Genomic DNA, 21924 nt, shown 5'->3' with positions numbered 1-21924 from the left:
GGGAGCAAAAGAAAAGAAAAACAAACACTAGATTAGTGGCTCCTCTGAGGAGCCAGCTCTTGCTAATCAAGCCTGTGTTCTATGACTTGTCTAGGTGGCTACAGCTGGAAAGCAGCTGCTCTGGGCACGCAAAGTATGTGTCTTCCTCCACGAGGGCTTCTGGGCATCTGTAGACCCGTTACCTATTGATTTTGCCTGCCAGGTTCTTAGGCTTTGGGGATCAGCCTTTGTCCTCAGTAGAGTGTCCTTACTGCCCCTGAAGTGACTGCACAGACCATGAAGAACAGCTCTTGGTCCCAGGAATGTGCATGTGTTTGGTACCTTGCCCAAGCCGTTAGTCAATCAGCGTCTAGAATATACCCCAAACCTGGTAAGGTAGGAAATAATGCGCCTGTTTCCCCTATGGGAAACCTGGAACTAAAAAGGCTGTGCCTTGTATTGCCCAGTGAGTCAGTAGTAGAGCTGAGATTTGAACCTGGGTCAGTTAACTACAGGGCCTCCCTGCACAATATGAGCCCTACACATTGTTTGCTCAGGGCCCTCAAGGGTTACCAGCCCCACATCCTTCCCCAAGCAGTTCAAAAGCACCCTGCCTTGTATCTGTTTTCCACTTTCAATTGCCTGAAGCCAACCTCCATCCAAAAATAATAAATAGAAAGCTTCAGAAGTTCATACATTTTAAATCTTGCACCATTCTATATGAGATGTCACCCCATGCCACCCTACCTGGATTCTCCCTACTCTATGATCCTCACATTGCCTGCCAGGCAGAGCAATGCCTCTGTTTAGGTCTTGGCCCAAAGCACAGGAGTGAGACTGGTGTTTGACTCTGCCAAGGAAAAGCCCCAGAGTACTTCTTTTTCATGAAAAGGTGAAAGTTTTCAGCTGCATAAGGAGAAAAAAAAATCTGAACTATTTTTATAGCATGTTATTGTGGTTTGTCTATTTTAGTCTTAGTTCTTGTTTTCAGTCTCTTGCTTTGTCTCATTTATAAATTAAAGTATCCTAGGTATTTATGTGCAGATGAAACAGTATGTGTGTGTGTGTGTGTGTGTGTGTGTGTGTGTGTATGTGTGTATATACATATATATGTATATGCATATATATGTGTGTGTATGTATGTGTGTGTATATGTATGTATGTATGTGTATATATATATACACATACATACATACACACACACACACATACACACACATATATATGCATATACATATATATATATATATACACATACATACATACACACACACACACATACACACACACACACACACAGACAGAGAGACAGAGAGAGTGAGTGCGTGAGAGTGTAAGGTACTTTCTGTAGCTTTAGGTATCACTGGAGATCTTGGGACATACCCTGGGGTAAAGGATTGGGACTCCTCTCCTGAGGTACTGGTTGGCTTTATGGAAAGGTAACCAAGGCCAGAGCTGAATGAGTTCAGGTCACAAAAGGACACTTGAGTCACACCCACCATGAATAGAATTTTTTTCTGAAGACAGCTCTCAAATTGTACTTGCACCAGTTGTTCAAATTGGTTACCTTTGACATCACGCTTTTATTAAAGTTTTGTTTCATTGTAGTCCCACATGTAACATGAGCTCATCCTTTTCACAAACTTCCCAGTGTACTGCACAGCACTGTTGACCACAGGCACAATAGTGTACAGCAGATCTTTAGAACTTACTCGTTTGCGGAGCTGAAACTTTATGCCTGTTGAGTAATAACTCCCCATTCTCCTCTCCCCCCCCCCCCATAAGCTCCCTGATTCTGCTAAATTGAATGCTGATTGGTTTTAGGTTCCTCACGCAAGTGGACTCAGGCAGTGTTGGTACGTGTGACGGTGGCTTGTTTCATGTAGTATGAAGTTCTTGAGATTCGTCCATTTTCTCACATAATGCAAACTTGATTGTTGATGGCTAAATAGTGCTTATTATGTATATAGACTATGTTTTCTTTACACAGTCATCTTTGGAAACAGTTGGTGGTTTCCACATCTTGGCTGTTGTAATAGTGCTTCAGTAAAGACAGGTGTGCTAATATCTCTTCCAGAACCTCTTCCAGTTCTTTTGGATTGCTCTCCAGACATGGAATTGGTAGATCAAGTGATATTTTTAATTTTTTGAGGAACCTCAATGTTGTTTCTTATAGTAGCTATACGATTTTACATTTCTACCAGTAGCATTGGGGTACTTTCTGGGTTTCAAGCATCACTGGGGATAAAGGGGGTCACCTATAACCACTGGTTAGTTTTGAGGGTACAGCAGTTGGAACTTCTGCTAAAATAGCCAAGTACGCTGCCCAGTGATCAGACGAATCACACCTGAGCCATGCTCAGGAAAATTACGTTTGAGCTAAGATCAGAGGGAAAATGAGTGCATAGCTCAGTAGGTGTGTGGGGGAGGAGTGCATCCTGGCAGGAAGCACTGTGTGGAAGTGGGAAGCGATGCTGTGTGCCACAGGGACTGGAAGAGACCCACTGAGACTAATGGAGCCATATGGGCTTCCAGGGTGTGGTGGCACACACCTTTAGTCCCACACTCAGGAGGCAGAGATAGGAGGATCATCATGAGTTCGAGGACAGCCTGAAACTACATAGTGAATTATAGGTCAGCCTAGACTAGAGTGAGACCCTATCTCTAAACCCCCCCCCAAAAACCCCAGCCGGCCATGGTGGCACATGCCTATAATCTCAGCATTCAGGAGGCAGAGGTAGGAGGATTGCCATGAGGCCTCCCTGAGACTGCATAGTGAATTTCAGGTCAGCCTGGGCTAGAGCAAGACCCTTTCTCAAACCTCCCCCTGCAAAAAAATAAATAAATAAACAACAAATGATGACAGGAATGTCAACCAAAGGGAAACCCTCACACAGTGCTGAGGGAATGTAAACTAGTCCAGCCACTGTGGAAATAGTTCAGCACAGTACGGTGTTCCCTCACCACCCCACCAAAAGAAAAAAACTAAAATTAGAACTACTATGTGACCTGATTATATCACTCCTGTGTATTGACCCAAAGGACTCCAAGGCAACATACCGGAGATAAGTTGCACACCAGTGCTCACTGCAGCACTTTTCACAGTAGCTAAGATACAGAGCCAACCTTGGTGCCTATGGACAGAGAAATGGGTAGAAACATGTGCTCTACATACACAATGGAAGTTTTTTCAGACATAAAGAACAAAGTTATCTGGACATGGTGGTACATGCCTTTAATCCCAGCACTTGGGAGACAGAGGTAGGAGGATCACTGTGAGTTCAAGGCCAGCCTGATACTATTAAGTTCCAGGTCTGCCTGGGCTAGAGTGAGACCCTACCTTGAACAAAACAAAAAAAAAAAGGAAAAAAATGAACAAAGTTGTGTCATTTGTAGGAAAATGGATACAACTAGAGATAATCTTATTAAGTAAATAAAGCCAATCTTAAAAAGGCAAATATCTTTTCTTTTGAAAGTCGGGCCTGTAACCCAGGCTGATCTGGAAGCACTCTTCCTAACCTCTGCCTCCTGGAGTACTGGGATTGAAGGCGTGTGGCACCAAGCCTGGCTAGAAAGGCAGATATCTTTTCTGTCATATGCTTCCTAGATTGTGTATACATATTACATATATATAATACATAAGCCAGGCGTGGTGGCACACGCCTTTAATCCCAGCACTCAGGAGACTGAGGTAGGAGGATCACTGAGTTCAAGGCCACCCTGAGACTACATAGTGAGTTCCAGGTCAGCTTGGGCTAGAATGAGACCCTACCTCGAAAAACCAAAATAAATAAATAAAAACATGTATATATATATGTATATATATATATATTATATTAAATATACGTAAAATCATATATGTATATATGACATGAAAGTAGAAGTGACACTGCCTAGGTGAACCAAGAACTAATGGGAGGTAAGGAGGGAGGAGAAAAAGGAAAGGCAGGAAGTGTGGAGTGCGATATGCTCAACCAGTACTAAATACTCATTTGGAAACATCCCTGTGTAACACAGGGTCACGTACAACGAGAATACACAATGAGACTTTTTTTTTTTTTCGAGACAGGGTATAGGTCTAGCCCAGGCTGACCTGGAATTCACTCTGAAGTCTCAGGCTGGCTTCAAACTCATAGCAATCCTTCCCCCTCTGCCTCCTGAGTGCTGGGATTAAAGGCATGTGCCACCATGCTCAGCTCTCAATGAAACATTTTTTAAAGTCCAGGTCTGCCTGGCTTCATCAGCTGTTGGCAATGAACCATCTAAGAACATTGAAAAACAAAAGCACATTGACAGTTGTCATGCCTCACTGTGGAAATAACCCACCGGCTCTTCAGTTGTTAGGAATTCCACAGAGATGCTTGCTACATACCCTGCCTACTGTCCTCATTGCCCCCTGTCCTGTCTGTCTAAAAGTGCACTCAGCCATCTCCCCCAGGGGTTAGAGCATTTGTGTTGAAGTTGCAGAAACATTGACGTTATTGTCTAGTTCCAAAGTATGCCCTTAAATCAAAAGTATTTTTTTAGGGCTGGGGAGATAACTTATTCGTCATGGTGCTTTCCTGTAAGGCCAAAGGACTGAGGTTCGATTGCCCAGTACCCACATAAACTAGATGCACAAGGTAGTACATGCATCTGGAATTCATTTGCAGTGGCTCGAGGTCCTGGTGTCCCCAATCATTCATTCTCTCCCCCCCTCCAATAAATAAATAAATAGGTAAAATATTTTTTAAAAGGAAGAAAGAAACATCCATGGTGGCTTCCTCCACACACAGAAAACCTGTTTGTGGGTGGGAAAATATTTTAACATCCACATAGCAGAACAAAATAGCCTTGCTGCAAACAGCTGTAAGCAGCAGAAGGCAGCAAGACTCCACTAGCTGAGAACGGCCAGCTGGCAGGCAGCCATGGTGTGGGCAAGGTGATGCACACAGCTTACATTGTTGGGATGCTGGAGTGTCACATGTTCTGTGCCTCGTTGATGCTCCAGGCGTAGTTCCCACAGATATGAACGGCTTGTGCTTAGCATCTTGGGTGCCTCATTCTTACCACAAGTGGTATCCCTGCTGTGCAAAACACATGTTCACCCACAACCAGGCCACTATCAGCTGCAGGATGTCGCAATCTGTGCGTGTCACATAGACATGTCTAATTCATCCAAAGAGAGGCAGCATCAGAGAAATGTCTTCTTGGTAGCCAGATTGTCAGGGTTCAAAACTTGGGTCCTCTGTGTTCCAGCACTGTGACCTTGGGCTCTGTATCCAATCTGTGGCTCTCTTCCTATCTGTGAAATGGCTTGTGGTGGTGCCTTGAAGAGCTACAGAAGTTGCTTTACTCTTGTATTTATATCCTGGCACAAAGAGGGTAGTCAAAAAAGGAGAGGCAGAGACAGGGCACACCAGGGTGTACTCTGAATCCAGCACAGTGTGACCCAGTAGAGTGTGGCAAACGCCTGAGCAGTAGATGAACCAACTATCCTTATGCACACAGCAGGCTATGAAGCAATAAATATGAGGGTTTCAGGTGATCGGGCATGCTCAAAACAAAACAAGAATTTGGGCTTGGTGGCCCAGTCCTATAAACACAGCTAAATGGGGAGGGTGAGGTAGGAGGATCTCAAGTCCGAAGTCCGCTGGACTACAGAGTGAGTACAAGACCAACCTAGACAACTGAGTGAGATCCTGTCTCAAGAAGTACAAAAAGGAAGCTGGGCATGGTGGCTCATACCTACAATCGAGGTAGGGTCTCATTCTAGCCCAAGCTGACCTTGGAAGGCTGAGAGAGGATCACGGTGAGTTCAAGGTCAGCATGGGCTACGGAGGAGTTCCAGGTCCAGGCCTGGGCTAGAGTGAGACCCTGTCTTAAACCAAAGGGGGACCGGGGAATGTAGCTCAGTGGTAGAACACTTGCCTAACGTGTGAGACGCTGGTTTCAGTCCACCCCACCACAGAAAGAAAAGAAATGGGTTGATAGTTAAGAATGCTTGCCACTTACACACGAGGGCCTGGCCTGAGACTGCCAGAGTTCGCCTCAACAGAACCTGACAAAAGCTGGGCATGGCCACACATACCTGTAACCCAGTTGGCAGAGGTGGAGACAGGAGAATTACTAAGACTTCACTGATTGAAAACAGCAGCTCAGTTTTGAGGGAGAAACTCAGTGTGAAAGTACACAGATGAGCAATAGAGAAGGGCACTCACATACTCTCCACTGGCCTCTGCATGCACATACACCACACATGCTCTGTGCATACATACACATGGGCACTCGGACACCAAAAAAGGAAATGAAGACAAGATTTGTGATGAAGAGGGTTCGGGAAGAAGGAAAGGGTTCTAGGTTTAGAATCAGGAAAAGACTGTTGAGCCAGCAGGTAACTCCAAGGAGTCAGTCTTACCAAGCCGAAGGGCTGCAGGTTTCAAGCAGAAGGCACATTTTGGCAAGGGCTGGGATGTCCCAAGCATGTGTGCCAGCCCCTGGCAGCACAGTTTGCTCTTCTTCCTAGTCAATGCTGAGGAGACTGATCCCTGGACTGTCTCCTGAGCAGACTTCTCTTTCTGGCCAGCCATTCAGCTGAGTGGAGAGTGGAGGGCAAGAAGAATGCCGTGCTTGTTGCTCGGCCCCCACCCCCCACTCACTGGCCATGCTTTGGCAATGGCTGTTTTGCTCTGTGCTGAACTGCACCTCTTGCCAGATAGCCTCAAGGGTTAGACTTGTCGGTTCCAGGTGTGGGCAACACCTTGCTCTTCAGCTTAGAGTATGTGCATATGTGTATACCTGTTTGGATGTCTGTGGGTGCACTTTATCCACTGAAGCAGGATCTTACTGAATCAAAAGCGCAGTGATTGATTTAGCTATCAAGCTTGTCCAGTGGTTCTGCCTGTTTGCCTCCCAAGCTCTGGAATTACAGATGTGCATCACCAGGCCTAACATTTACATGTGGTTCTGGGAATCCGAACTGATATCCTTACGCTTGTGCAATGAGTGCTTTACCAACTGAGCCATCTCCCCAGCCCTGAGACATCTTCTTAGCATCTGAGAAACTTGTTAGAGCATCTAAGTTCACATGGTCTCCTGAGTTTTTGCTGTCCCAGGAGAGAGTGCCTAATTCACTACTTGGCTTGCCAAGCTTCCTGGCTATATTTAAAGTCAATGATGGTGATCTCAGGGGCTTACTGGAGGGTGGCTTCCACTGTCCATTTTGTTTTTATACTTGGAGGACAGAACTTTTTATCAAGGAGCAAGTTTGGAATCAGGCCATTAAATTGGCAGGTAATTGCTTGCCATTCCTGTTGCAGTCAGGTTCACATTGCTGGTAGAAATCACCCAACCAAGAGCAGATTGTGGGGGGAAAAAATTATTTTGGCTTACATGCTTGAGAGGGAAGCTCCATGATGGCAGGGAAAATGATGGCACCCCCGGCCAACATAAGGTGGACCATAGCAACAGGAGAATGTGCCAAACACTGGCATGGGGAAACTGGCTATAACACCCATAAGCTTACCCCCAACAATACACTCCCTCCAGGAGACGTCAATTCCCAAATCTCCATCAGCGGGGAACCTGGCAGTCAGAACACCTAAGTTTGTGGGGGACACCTGAATCAAACCACCACATTCCTTATAACCAAAAGGGGGAGCATTGTTCATGTCCCCAGGCAGAACATGCTGATTAGTGCAGGAGCCATGCTTCACCATTTTTCTGCTTTGTGCACCTCCCTTGTAAGTTGCCTTACCTTTTTGAAGTAATGGGCTCTTTAATCTCCACAGCCTGTAGGGGGCAGAGGGGACTGGCTTAGTGTTTTTTTTCCCCTTTCTGCTTCATATCTGGGTTTATGTGTCCTGCTTGACTTTCCACCAGGATCATCCAGAACATGGGGTCCTGTTCCTGGTCCGAGAGCTTCTCAACGTGATTCAGGACTACACGTGGGAGGACAATAGCGATGACAAAATCCGCATCTACACCTGCGTCCTGCATCTGCTGTCTGCCATGAGTCAGGACACCTATTTGTACCACATAGACAAAGGTAGTGGCATCCTCTCCCTCCACAAGCCACCCTCCGATTTCATGGATGACAGTTGTTTTTGTTTTTTTTTTTTCCCCAGTGTTTTAGCTGCCATGAACTTCTACTTAAGGGTTTCTCTAAATGTACCTGGGACCAGGGGCAACTCAGAACTCCAGATTCTTTTTCTTTCTGAAAGGGTGTGCTTGTGTGGGTCAGGGAACAGCTTGGGTGTTGGTGCTTGCCTTTCATCTTGTTTCAGACAGAGTCTCCTGTCCTTTGCTGCATTCATCAGGCTAGCTGGCCTGTAAGCGTCCCATGATTCTCCTGTCTGTGCCTTCCATCTTGCCATAGATATGCTGGGATTATAGATATCTGCTAGAGTGTCTGGCTTTACATAGGTTCTAGAGAACTGAACTCAGGTACCTTGCTTGCATAGCAAGCATTTTATCCACTGAGCCATCTCTCCCCAACCCCATTTTTTCATTTTGCTTTTTTGTTGTTGTTTTGTTTGGGGGTAGAGGACTCTCACTCTAGCCCAGGCTGAACTGTCACTCATTCTGTAGTTCCAGGCTGGCCTCAGACTCACAGCAGTCCTCCTACCTCTGCCTCCTGAGTGCTGGGACTAAAGGTATATGCCACCACGCCTGGCCATTTCTTCTTTTTTGAGACAGGGTCTCACGTAGCCTAGGCTGTTCCTAATCCCACTGAGTCTAGATTTCTGAGTAGCTTCTTGCCCCCTAATTTAGACTCTCTAGAAACGTGCTTGAGGATTTGTAGGATTTTCTTTTTTTGTTGTTTGTTTTCTTTTTCTAGGTCGGGTCTCACTCTAGCCCAGGCTGACCTGGAATTCACTATGTAGTCTCAGGGTAGCCTTGAACTCATGGTGATGATCCTCCTACTTCTGCCTCCCGAGTGCTGGGATTAAAGGCGTGCACCACCATGCCTAGATATTTTCATTTCTGTGGTGCTAAGGATGGAAAACAGGGCTTCACATACACTAGGCAAGCACTTTGCCACTGAGCCATGTCTCCAACTCACTGAGGATTCGTGTTTAACAAGCACCCGAGATCATTATGACCATGAGCGAGCTTACAGAGCATGCTGGATCAGCGTGCTGCAAAACGGATCAGCTTCATCCTGAGCCCCTTCCTACCCAGTCCGGGCAGGTCCTGCTGTGGGGCTTTGTACCACCATGCTTCAGGCACTGTAGGCCCTCAGTTCACATGCTGCATGGAGGCTTCTTGTTTCCCCACTGCCACCCAAATTCTGTCATTGGTGGTACAGGCTTGTAAGTAGCCTCTCAGATATCACATGCCATACCTTCTGCCACTGAGCCTGCAGCCTCTTGCTTTTCAGACCCTCACTTCCAAATTCTGTTCTTATAAGTGCTTTGGCCAGTGATTAGGGTACTGTAGAGAAGTGTCTAGACAATTGCAGGGAACAGATTTTTTTTTTAAGGATCCCAAATTTATTTCTACATTCCAAGAGACTTTCACAGTATAAACAATCCTTGGGTTACAGAGGTGGAGGGAACGGCTGGCAAGCACAAGACCCCAGACCCAGGCAAGGCTGGTGTCAGAGGAAGTTTAATGCTACAGCATCCAGCAGGAGAACCACTGAGCACCCATCCACGGGCTGTGATGCTCCCGACAGGAATGGCGGGGTCCAGGCTATGGCACCAGAGAGGCTCTTAGAAGCCTGGCCAATCAGTCGTCCTTCTTAAACTTGCCAATGATGTAGGGCACCCAATCCCAGATCAGCCACCAGTCAGTGGCCCACACCAGTCCCAAGGTACCCCACATACTGGCTGTGGGCATCCAATCCTTGGCCAGTTCATAGTAACACGGGCCCAGTGTCCTGCGCAACATCACGCTGGGATCCAGGCACTCAGGGTCATCCTTCTCTCAGACCCTCGGAGGCCGGTGATAAAGAAGATGGGACTTGGCAGTGTTAGTGATGGCTGCCAGAACTACATCAGACTCGGCAGATTGTCTCCTTCAGTGGCACTGCCATGGGGCAGACCTTACTGTCTCCTTTAGGTGGTGTATGTGACCTTTTTATACACAAACATGAAGAAACCCGGAAAGACAAGGATTTACTCAGGAACTCCTGGCTGGTTAGTTATGGGCATTGGATCCAAAACTGGGGCCATACATCATGCTGCTTCCTAGATCCCACTTTGCGATATTTGAATGGACGTACAGCAGATTGTGTACACACAGTGAACAATGGAGCCCAGCAAGCTATCAGAGAGCAAGTACATCCCAGCCACCTCATCCAGATCAGGGAACAAATGCAATGTGCTCTCCAGTGCAGGAATCCTTGTGAGGCCCAGTACAGACTCATGCCCACAGCAGCACCTCCTCTCTGAAAGCCTACCATACTCTTCCTTACTGCTAGCTTGAGAAATGACTTGACTCAGGTGTAAATAGAACTATCCAGAAAACATCCCTTGTCTGCCTTCACTCAGTATTATGTGTAAGATTAGTTGCAGGTTGACCAGTTGCTTGGTCGTATATGTTCCATATGAACACCCAACTGTGCAACTCTTGTGTTGTGAGTAGTCCTTTGCCTGCTTGCAGTTCCAGCGTGGGGCTCCTAAGAGTAGTGCTGCTGAGACACCCACGTGCATACTTCCTTGTATTACGCTTCCCCGGTATGTGCCTAAGTGTGGAGTGCGGCCTAATGAGACTTGCTTCCTGCGCTCGCTTTTGGTAGATGCTGGCTCCTACTTTTCTACTCTGTGTTCCCATCCCAAGCACAAGTGAGGCTACCATTGCTCTGTTGATACTGTCTTTTTCATTTTGCCCCTTCTGATGAGTGAAATTTGTATTTCTTTTTTTTTCTCAATTTTTATTAACATTTTCCATGATTATAAAAAATATCCCATGGTAATACGATCCATCCCCCCCCACCTTCCCCCTTTCCTCTTTTTTTTTTTTTAACATTTTATATTTATTTATTAGAGAGAGAGAGGCAGAGAAAGAGTGGGCGTGCCAGAGCCTCTAGCCACTGTAAGCAAACTCCAGACCAATGTACTCCCTTGTGCATCTGGTTTATATGGGTCCTAGGGAATCAAACTGGAGTCCTTTTGCCTTTGCAGGCAAACACCTTAAGTGCTAAGCCATCTTCTCGAGCCCAAAATCTGTGTTTCTTTGCTGGGCATGATGGCACCTGCCTATAACCCCAGGACTCATAACAGTCCTCCCTTGGCCTCCAGAGTGTTGGCTGCAGGTGTGAGCCGCAAGGGCCAGCTCACCATAGTTTTCTCCAGTGGATGTACATTGCATAGCCCTACCCGCAGGGCACTTGGGCTTTCTACACATCCCTACCAGCATCTGTCCTCATTGCAGCAATCTTAAAGGGTATGAAGTGGTATTGGGCATTTTCAAGGCTTTGTGTAACTTCTTTCAAACTATTATGCTATGATCTTACAGCCAGCCTGGGGCTATAGGGTGTGTTCCAGGTCAGCCTGGGCCAGAGTGAGACCTTGTCTCAAAAACAAAAATAGTTTTCTTTACATTCCATCAAAGCAGAATATTATTACTGTTTTGTTTTGTTTTGAGGTAGGGTCTCATTCTAGCTCAGGCTGACCTGGAATTAACTATATAGTTTCAGGGTGGCCTCGAACTCACAGTGATCCTCCTACCTCTGCTTCCCGAGTGCTGGGATTAAAGGCGTACGCCACCACGCCCAGCTATTACAACTTTTATAACCTTTGCAATATAAATTACTTTTTCCAAAAGTGTTTCTTTGGTTTTAACTTTCTGTTCTTCATTTACTAGTGAAGTTGGGAACTTGATTTTTGTTCTTTTGCTGGGGAGGGAGTGGGAGTTGAGGTAGGGTCTCACTCTAGCCCAGGCTGGCCTCCAACTCACTGCACTCTCCTACGTCAGCCTCTCGAGTACTGGGGTTATAGGTGGGAGTCATCATGCCCAGATCTTTTGCATTTTTTTGTTTGTTTGTTTGTTTTCTGTTTTTTGAGGTAGGGTCTCACTCTGGTCCAGGCTGACCTGGAATTAACTCTGTAGTCTCAGGGTGGCCTTGAACTCATGGCGATCCTCCTACCTCTGCCTCCCAAGTGCTGGGATTAAAGGCTTGCGCCACCACGCCCAGCTCTTTCGCATTTTTTGAAGTTGATGTTTTACATAATATCACAGGACAGTTAAGTGTATTTCTATCTTTCTTTCTTTTTATTTTTTTTCCCAGGTAGGGTCTTGCTGTAACCCAAGCTGACTTGAAATTCACTATGTAGTGTCAGGCTGACCTTGAATTTACAGCCTACCCCTGTCTCCTGAGTGCTGGGATTAAAGGCCTGTGCCACCACACCCAACTCCTTTGTTTTTCATATATTTATTTCTGCCCCATCGACTTGATGCATGTGGTAGGGTTTTTTTTTTTTTGTTTTTTTTTTTTTTTTTTTTTTTGAGGTAAGGTCTAACTCTAGCTCAGACTGACCTGGAATTCACAATGTAGTCTCAGGGTGTCCTTGAACTCACAGCTATCCTCCTAGCTGTGCCTCCTGAGTGCTGGGATTAAAAGCTGTGTGCCACCATGCCTGGCAAAATATATTTTTAAAAAGGGAAGCTCTTGTTATCTTTCTCATGTGCTGATTATGAAGCCCTGCAGTAACAGGAGAAAAGCACTTGGCAGTCCTTGGAAACGGCTCTGGGGTCACTGTGATTATTGCTCCTCCATTCATAGCCAGCAGGGGGCGACTTCCATGCCACTGGCTTCTGGCTCAGACTGTCTCAGGCCAGATGTTTTCTTTGTGAATCCCAAAGGCATTGGGTCAATTTGACCATTTCCATGTACCCCCATGATTTCCCTGCCACCTGTCAATCCCACATGACAATTCCACGTGTTGTTTTGTCACCTAGTCGACTCCAATGACAGCCTCTATGGGGGAGACTCCAAGTTCCTGGCTGAGAACAACAAGCTGTGTGAGACGGTGATGGCTCAGATCCTGGAGCACCTGAAGGCGCTGGCCAAGGATGAGGTGGGTGCCCTGCCTGCCCAACCCACTTTCTCTGGAAGCACCCGTCTCAGGGTGGTTGGCATTGGCCTCAGGTGGAAGGGAAAACTGAGAATGAGTTCCCGGTACTTCAGAGCAGTGACTCTTGGCTGCTTTCCCTGCTTGTGTTTCACCTCCCCCAGGCTTTTCCCTCATCCGCATCTCTGCTCTCTGTAGCCTCTGGTACTCACAGTTCTTCCTTCTATTTCTATAAGATCTTTTTTATTTTTTAAATATTTTTTTCTTTATTGATTTGCAAGCAGAGAAAAAGACAGACGGGGAGGGGGGTGAGGGAAGAAGGGAGAAAGAAAGAATGGATGTGCCAAGGCCTCCTTCCACAGCAAACAAACTCCAGATGCATGCACCACTCGCATCTGGCTTTATGTGGGTACTGGGGAATTGGACATGGATTATTAGACTTTGCAGTTAAGTGCCTTAACCATTGAGCCATTTCCCCAGCCCAAGAACTTTGTTGTTGTTGTTGTTGTTGTATAATTAGGTGTCAGTCAGGTCAGAAACAAATACAGGCTGGTCATGTGGGCACACACCACAGTGGCAGCACCTAGGAGGCTGAGGCAAGTGGATCATGAATTCAGGGTTAGCCTGTGCTATGTATCAAGGCCCTGTCTCAAAACAATGAGCTGGGATGTAATTCATTTGGTTGAGTGTTTACCTAGTATGCAGGAAGCCATGGATTTGGTCCCCAGCACCACATATAACTGGTTGTGGTACTGCACACCTGTAATTCTCCCTGCACTTGGGAGGGGAAGGCAGAATTTGAAGTTCAAGATCACCTTTGCCTACATAGTGAGTTCAAGGCCAAATTGGACCACATGGGACCCCATCTCAAAAACAAGTAAATATAGAAAAAGAAGTCTTAGAGGCTAGAGAGATGGCTCAGCAGTTAATAAAGATGCTTTCTTACAAACCCTGAGAGCGCTGGTTCCATTCCTATACAAAGTGACACATGCATTTGGAGTTTCTTTGCAGTGGCAAGAGGCCCAGGCATACCCTTTCCCTCTCACACTCATTCTCTGTCTCTTATTCTCTCCACTTGCAAATTAATAAATAAGATTTTTTTAAAAAAAATGAAAAAAAATAGTATTCCAAAAGTACATCCTTAGGCATTTTGGGACCCTCTGTTGAGCTGTGCTTAGAGCACTTAATCATTTGATGAGCATCTGCAGTGTTTTACGTGTCTGTTCCCCATACATCTACCTCCTACTCCATGGGATTAGGAACCTCATGAATCCTGAGAACCCATTTGGGTCCAAATAACCAAATGTTGCAAGCAAGCCTGGCCTCTGGGTCCCTCCGCATTTCCTCTGGACACAGCAGGTCTCCGTGAATAAGTAGTAGCATGTTCTCTCTACTCCTGGGATTTTTCGGAGCCATGGCATCTTGAGAGAGGTAGGCGTTCTATTTGTTCTCACTAAACTTCCAGGGAAACTGAGGCACAGAGAAGTTTGTCCAGAGACTCCCCAGTGACCACTTATGTGCATACTGCCCTCCACAGCCAAGGCCTTGCCATGGCCCTGCTAGGAGGTGGCATGTGTGTCAGCAGCAGCAGTAGGTCTCCTGCCCAGCCTTAGTACCTTGTGTCCTGTGGAGAGCTTCCAGTGGTTTCATTTAATTCTCACAGCAGTCCCTTCACACAGAGGAGAAAACTGAATCCGAGTACTAGCCCTGAGACACACATCAAGGTGATTTTCCATGTAGCCAGATGGTTGAGTTCAATGTAATTTATATGATGTGTAACCTAACTATCTAGTTTCCTTCCCACCTTATGCTGATCATAGCTTTGGTTTCTTTTTTTTGGGGGGGGGGCATGCTGAGATAGGAACTCCTACTGGCTTCCTGAGTGCTGGGATGATGACACGCTTGTGCCACCCCACCTGGTTCAAGACCTCATATGTACAGCTTTGGCCCAGATGTGCGACATGTCGCTGAGACTATTGGTTAATTCCAAAAACATAGGCGGAGGATCGCATTGCTGCTCCTGCTGCCCTGTGGGGGCGTTTGAAGTGGTGGCAGCAGGTGTCGGGGGTGACAATTATCAGTGGAGTGAGAGGTGCTGTGGGGCCTGTCTGTGTGCCTGCAGTGGACCAGAGGGGCCTGATCAGGCTTCTGCTGTTGAGCACCCCATCTCCATGCTTGGTGCTCTTCCTGGACGTCACGTCCCCTAGCGCCGTGCAGCCTGGCTCCAGATTGTCCTGTAGCTCACGTGAAAGCTAGACCTGCTTCAGTCATGGGCTGGGAGAAATGATTTGGTTGGGTGTGCTGAGCTGGGAGCCGTGCCAGCCGCTAGAGCTTCCTGGAGATGACAGTTCTCACAGGAAGAGAAGGAACAACAGCCTTTTTTCTACTTGGAGCTTTTGTGGAGGCCCAGATTTGTCTCCTGGCTCATGTTTGTTCTCATCTTTAACTGCCTGCTTGTTCCCTTCACTTCCCTACACATCTCTCTAAGTGATGTCATTGTTTTGTTTTTTGGTTCTTTTTTGTTTTTCGAGGTACGGTCTCACTCTAGTCCAGGCTGAGCTGGAAATCACTATGTTGTTTCAGGGTGGCCTCGAACTCATGCGCTCCTCCTACCTCTGCCTCCTGAGTGCTGGGATTATAGGCGTGCACCACCACACCCGGCTAAGTTATGTTATCTTAACGGGATGTGGCACTGAAAATACAAATTGAACATTTTAGGGTAAAATAAGGGAGAAATCACCAATTAGACTATGTTGGCAGACGTTTTAAAAACTTGCTTGTTTCAGTGAAATGTAGTTAAAGGGCCTCTCTCAGGGGACGCCCAATAGAAGCTGAATTTTCTCTGAGCTTTGTCCTTGAGCATGAAGTAGGAAGCACATACCCTGTGTCCCCAGGTGTCAGAGGAGAGCAGCTCAGGGCAGGTTGGGGCAGGACTCAGGGTGTGATAACCTGCGTGTGTGGAAGCCAGGGTGGGTCAGGTAGAATGTTGAACCTGGGAAATAGCGCCTTTTCTAGTCTTGGCACAACTTCTCTGTGTGTCTGCTGCTGGCCTGGGCACCACAGCACGGTCTATCCCCCAGAAGGCTCTTTATGGTAGCTCAGCTGCTTCTGACCATGGTGCCACCCTGGGCGTAGGTCAGGCTGCAGGCATGAGTGTGGAATCTGGAGTTGGGCAGTCCCAGCTCACTCCCCTCATCTGGACCTAGTTCTGGGTCTGGCAACAAGTTCTTGTCCTTTGGGGTCATCAAGTACCTGGTTTGCAAAGTGAGCTCATTCTGCTTGCTTATAATCAGTGGCCACTAATTTGCAGCACAAAATAGCTGTCTATGGCTCCATAGTTAGGCAGGTCAGAAGTCAGTGTTGGTTTGGCTGGTGTCTGCTGCACACAGCTCTTACTAGGAGGCACTGGGAGGAACTGGGAAAAAATAGTGCAAGGCTGAAGTCATTTCCTTGCTAGTTGTTGGCTGAGCAACTACTTCTGTAAGCTGCCTGCTTTCCCTGGCTTATATCCTCTGTGGTGGTTTGCATATGGAGTAGCCCCCATTACCTCATATGTTTGTGATTAAGCCTCATATTTGATCCCCAGCTGGTGGAGCCTTGCTGGAGGAGGTGTGTCACTGAGGGCAGGCCTTGGGATTTTATAATTCAGCCTCCTTTGCCAGTGCAGGTCACCATTGCCATTCCTCCTTAGTGTTGTAACTGTCATACTTTGCCCACCTGTCATGCTTTTCCTACCATGATGAAACTTCTCCTCAAAACTGGAAGCTAGAAGTAAGTCCTTTCCTTTCATAAGTTGCTTCTGGTTGGGTGTTTTGTCCCAGCCATGAGGAGATATCTTCTACGGTCTCTTCCTCCACCTTGAAAGTCAACAATGGTGGGTCAAGGTCTCACAGTCTCTCCTCAGTAGTACCTGCATTATTGTACAAATAATTAGTTCTGTTGTTGTTGTTGTTTGTTTGTTTTGAGGTAGGGTCTCACTCTAACCTTGGCTGACCTGGAATTCACTATGTAGTCTCAGGGTGGCCTTGAACTCATGGTGATCCTCCTACCTCTGCCTCTCAAGTGCTGGGATTAAAGGCAACGCCACCACACCCATCATATGTGCTCAGATTTTTTGTTTTGTTTTTCAAATAATCAGAAGATGGGATGTTCTAGAATCTGCCCACTGTAGGTTAAAGTCTACCTTCCACAAAGCTGTGAAGATTTACTTAGGGTAGTTGTGTGGAGTAAAATCCTTGACATACTCCAAGGACTTGGTACCCCTAGGCTGCCAGGGCGCAGATCAGTTGTGCATGGACTTCTAGCCTCACTGTTTGGCGGGGCAGTTAGTCCTACTCAGCAAGGGCCCTTGGTCCTCAGACCTCTGTTTTCCAATGGCCAGCATTGGGTCACTTCACCAGGCCCAAGGTTTCCCAAAACAGCATGTTTACTTGTTGATATGGTCTTCTTCATGCCTTATAGTAATGGGAGGAAATTAAGATCAAAATATAATTATATGCATGTGTGAAATTGTAAAAAAACAAAAACAACCAAGTGGTTGTTTTACTTCTGGGATAAATTTCATTCCCTGGCCTTTTGACTGTGATGGCCTTGTATGAGGCACACAGCTCAGTACTTGCCGTGTCTACTCCTTCTTACTTCATGAGTGTGCACTGCACTCCCTTCAGAGGTGGAGCAGGGACTCAGGCCCACTGTGACCCACCTGAGCTGCTCTGTTCAGGCTGTGAGCGCCAAGCTCAGGCTCATCACCTCTCTTCTCTCTTCCAGGCTCTGAAACGCCAGAGCTTGCTGGGCCTCTCCTTTTTCAACAGCATCCTGGCCCATGGGGACCTGCGCAACAACAAGCTGAACCAGCTCTCGGTCAACCTGTGGCACCTGGCACAGAGGCATGGCTGTGCAGATACCAGGACCATGGTGAGACCCTGGGGCCCTCACTAGCCAGAACAGCCACACATCACACTGCCCAGCTGCCTTCCAAGACAGGTGCCAGGCCCAAGAAGTCTACTAGGTGGCCTGATGGCACCAAAAGGCATGGCAGGTTCACTTTCCCCTAGTAAACACCATACACTCCTGGGCATACCCACGTCTGAATTTTTTTGTCTCATGTAGCCAAGGGTGGGCTCGAACTCATTAGGTACTTGAGGATGACCCTACACTTCTGGTCCTGCCTGCCTGCGGGGATTACAAGCATGTACTACTACACTCATTGTCATGCAGTGCTGGGGATCAAATCCAGGGCCTCGTGCGTTCTAGACAAGCGCTGTACCAACTGAGCTACACCTGAAGCTTTCCAAGTGTGATTTAAAAAAAATATATTTTATGTGTGTGGACAAGCCAGGATCTCTTGCTATTGCAAATGCCAAATGCTTATACCACTTTTTGTGCCTGAGTTTATGTGGGTGCCTGGGGAATTGAACCCAGGCCAGCAGGCTTTGCAAGCAAAGCCTTTAATTGCTGAGCCATCTCCCCAGGTACCCCAAATTCAATTTTAAGGGCAAGTTACATTCTAAGATACCTGTGTTTCCATCATACTTTTGAAAGATGCCCAATTCTTAATGAGCTCAAGAGATGGCTCAATGGTTAAAGGCACTTTATGTACAAGCATGAGGACCTGGGAGACCTGAGAGACTGCTAGAGTTCAGTCCCCAGGACCCACATAAAATCTGGGCATGGACACATACATATATAACCCCAATCTCATACGGGCAGAGACCCAAGAATCACCAGATCTTGAAGAAAAAATAAAAGTTGTGGAATCAGTAAGACTCCAGCTCAAAAAAAAAGAACCAGGGGGTTAGAGAGATGGCTTAGCTGGTAACGCACTTGCCTTCAAAGCCTAAGGACATGGTTGATTCCCTAGTACACACATAAAGCCAGGTGCACAAGGTGGCACATGTGTCTGGAATTTGTTTGCAGTGGCAGGAGGCCCTGGTGTGCCCATTCTGTCTGTGTCATAAATATGTTTAAAAAAGAACAGTCATTCCCCTTAGATTTAAAAATTTGATGACAAAGTCTACCTGGTATTGGTTTGGGAAGCTGCTTCTTCATTTTAGATTGTATTTTCTATGATGTTCTGAGAATGGACATATAGATAATATATTATGTGCTTTTATCTGGGTGCAGAATTCTAGGTTAAACTGATATTTAAGATCTTCTCATTTTCAGCGTTGCTATTGAAAGTACATTGTTCCAGTGCTGGGAAGATGGCTTAACGGTTAAAGTTATTTGCTTGCAAAGCCTTCTAGGCCATGTTGAATTCCCAAGCCACTCACAAACCAGATGTCAAAAGTGGTTCAAGCATCTAGTGTTCATTTGTAATAGCAAGAAGCCCTGATGCACACACATGACAATAAATATTTTTTAAAAAGGAAAAAAAAAAAAAAAGAACAGGTAGAAGAAGAGTGAGTAGGAGAGCAAAGGGTGGGACACCTGACATTCTGCTCTGGCCTCTACAGTGAGCACACCCTGCTACATACATGTGCATATCTACACATATACACCGAAAAGGTGCCCCATTCACTGTGGGGAAGTACAGTGCACATAATGGCCCATTCAAGCTCTGAGAATTGAGCCGTATGAGCCAGATATGAGGGGGATGTTTTTCTCGTAGGTGAAAACTTTGGAATATATCAAGAAGCGAAGCCAGCAGCCAGACATGAATCACCTGACAGAGCTGGCCCTGAGACTCCCTCTGCAGACCAGGACCTGACACCTGTTCCGGGGCCCAGGTCCCTGAGGCCATGTCCACAGACATGTTTTGCTGCCATGAACTCCCTGGAGTTTAGGGGTGTTTGTTATGTGCATATTTATACAGACTGGTTCAAACTTTGGCCTTGGCCTTGGCCTTGGCTGTTCTGACAGCAAAGGAGGAAATGTCTAAACCATTCAAATAAAATCTTATTCTCGGAGAAGCATTGTGTGCTTGCGTGTGTGTGTTTGTGTATGTGTGTGTTTTGCACAAGTGGCCCTCACAGAAAGATCAGTTCACCACTTAAAAAGGAAGAAACAAAGGAATGCAAGTTTTGCAAACTTTGTTTTCTAGCAGTTGTTATTTTGTTCATCCTCTGAAGAGTGGTCCGTAACTCCAGATATGTACCCTTAAGTTAGACAAAGTGTCTGAAGTCTGGAATTAAGTGTTGCCCAAAACCATCCTGAGGACTCACCAAAAGCAGCACAGCTGGTCTTCAAGTACACTGGTGCCGCAAGGACAACAGGAGGTCAAACGTGAAACACACTGTAGCTTCAGTGCAGTGTGCTATGACCAGCCACGTGTGGAGCACAAGCGTAATGCCAGCACTTGAGAGGTTGAGGAAGGATTGCTGTGAGTTGGAGGCTGGCCTGGGCAAGAGAGAGAGTGCCCCTGTCCAAATAGTGTATTTCCTGTAACTGAATCATGTCCTGAAGGACCACCTGTGCCCGTGACTGCTCACTGCTCTCCGACTTGCCCAGGAGGCGATCTGTCAGGCAGTAGTGCAGATCTCAACAGCCCATCCTCCATCGGCTTCCTATTGCCTGGCACCTGAGTCCTGAATTCCTGAGCTTGCAGCAAGCAGCATTTTATTTGAATCAGAGCATTAATGTTGACCGGAACCCACTGCACTTGAAAATGCTTCCAAGGGCTGGAGAGATGGTTTAGCACTTAAAGGCGCTTGCCAAGAGGCCTGGCACAGTCATACACACACACCTACCTCTCTCTCTGTGCAAATAATAAAAAATTTTAAAAGTCTATCCCAAACATCTACTAAAAAAGAATGCTTCAGGGCTGGAGAGATGGCTTAGCAGTTAAGCGCTTGCCTGTGAAGCCTAAGGACCCCGGTTCGAGGCTCGGTTCCCCAGGTCCCACGTTAGCCAGATGCACAAGGGGGCGCACGCATCTGGAGTTCGTTTGCAGAGGCTGGAAGCCCTGGCGCGCCCATTCTCTCTCTCTCCCTCTATCTGTCTGTCTCTCTGTGTCTGTCGCTCTCAAATAAATAAATAAATAAAAATTAAAAAAAAAAGAATGCTTCAAAGTTGTGAACTGTTCACCAAACTGTCCAGCCCTGGTGGGCATGCACCTACAGTCTCAGTTACCAAAGTAGGAAGATCACTTGAGCCCAAGAATTTGAGATCTTTTCAGCAAGATTTCATCTCAAAAAAAGCAGGTGGGGAAGGTGGCTCAGTGTAAAGTGCTTGCCATACCAGCATAAAGTCCTGAGTTAGGTCTCCAGCACCTATAAATAAGCTGGATGTGGCAGCACAAGCCCATCATCCCTGCAATGGGAAGGCAGAGACAGGATTCCTGAAATTAACTGACTAGTTTAGCAGAATCAGAGTCCCAGGTTCACTGAAAGACCCTGTCTCAAAAAAGTGGAAGAACAGCCATTGAGGCAGACATCCAATATCAACCTCTGGCCTCCACAAACATGCATGTACAAAAAGCTCAAAGCCATGTGCTTTAGACATGAATACATATAACTTCAGAAGTTATTTTTTTTTTATTTTTGATATTTGAGAGTCAGATAGAATGGCCACGACAGGGCTTGTAGCTACTGCTAACAAACTCCAGAAGCATGCAGCTTTGTGTATACTAGGGAATTTAACCTGGTTCCTTTAACTTGGCAGGTAAATGTCCTAACCACTAAGCCATCTCTCTGGCCCAGAAGTTTAAAATATTTTTTAGAAAGTTTATGTATGGCTGGGACAATGGCTCAAGCTAATATGGTACTTGTCACACAATCATGAAGATGAGTTTGTATCCCCAGCACCCTTGGAAAGAGGTAAAGTGGTGCCAGCCTGTAATCCAGTGGTGGGAGGTAGAGACAGGAGTATCCCTAGGGCTTGGTAGGTGGTTGGATTAACTGAATGAAGCCAAACTTGGTGGCACACACCTTTAATCCCAGCACTCAGGAGGCTGAGGTAGGATTGCTGGTTTCGAGGCCACCCTGAGACTACACAATGAATTCCAGGT

General features: G+C 46.5%; 2 protein-coding genes across 3 annotated transcripts in view; one reads left to right on the top strand and one right to left on the bottom strand.

Moving 5' to 3' along the window:
- The window catches only part of Vps35l (VPS35 endosomal protein sorting factor like), a 149615-nt gene extending 129727 nt beyond the window's left edge, over nucleotides 1-19888 (top strand). For both annotated transcript variants that reach the window (XM_045143951.1, XM_045143952.1), the window contains exons 28-31: nucleotides 7840-8005; nucleotides 12865-12983; nucleotides 17745-17891; nucleotides 19588-19888. In XM_045143951.1, the coding sequence (XP_044999886.1) occupies nucleotides 7840-8005; nucleotides 12865-12983; nucleotides 17745-17891; nucleotides 19588-19686 (531 nt within the window). In that variant the 3' untranslated portion in view covers nucleotides 19687-19888. The remainder of the gene's footprint in view (nucleotides 1-7839; nucleotides 8006-12864; nucleotides 12984-17744; nucleotides 17892-19587) is intronic.
- On the bottom strand, nucleotides 9691-9852 carry LOC101610263 (cytochrome b-c1 complex subunit 10-like). The gene has a single exon (XM_045143953.1). The coding sequence runs from the start codon at nucleotides 9850-9852 to the stop codon at nucleotides 9691-9693; it is 162 nt and encodes a 53-aa protein (XP_044999888.1).
- Nucleotides 19889-21924: the final 2036 nt, after the last annotated feature.

This window comes from Jaculus jaculus, chromosome 2, assembly GCF_020740685.1.
Source record: "Jaculus jaculus isolate mJacJac1 chromosome 2, mJacJac1.mat.Y.cur, whole genome shotgun sequence".
Lineage (NCBI taxonomy): Eukaryota > Metazoa > Chordata > Mammalia > Rodentia > Dipodidae > Jaculus > Jaculus jaculus.
This window is presented reverse-complemented; position numbering and strand designations above follow the sequence as displayed.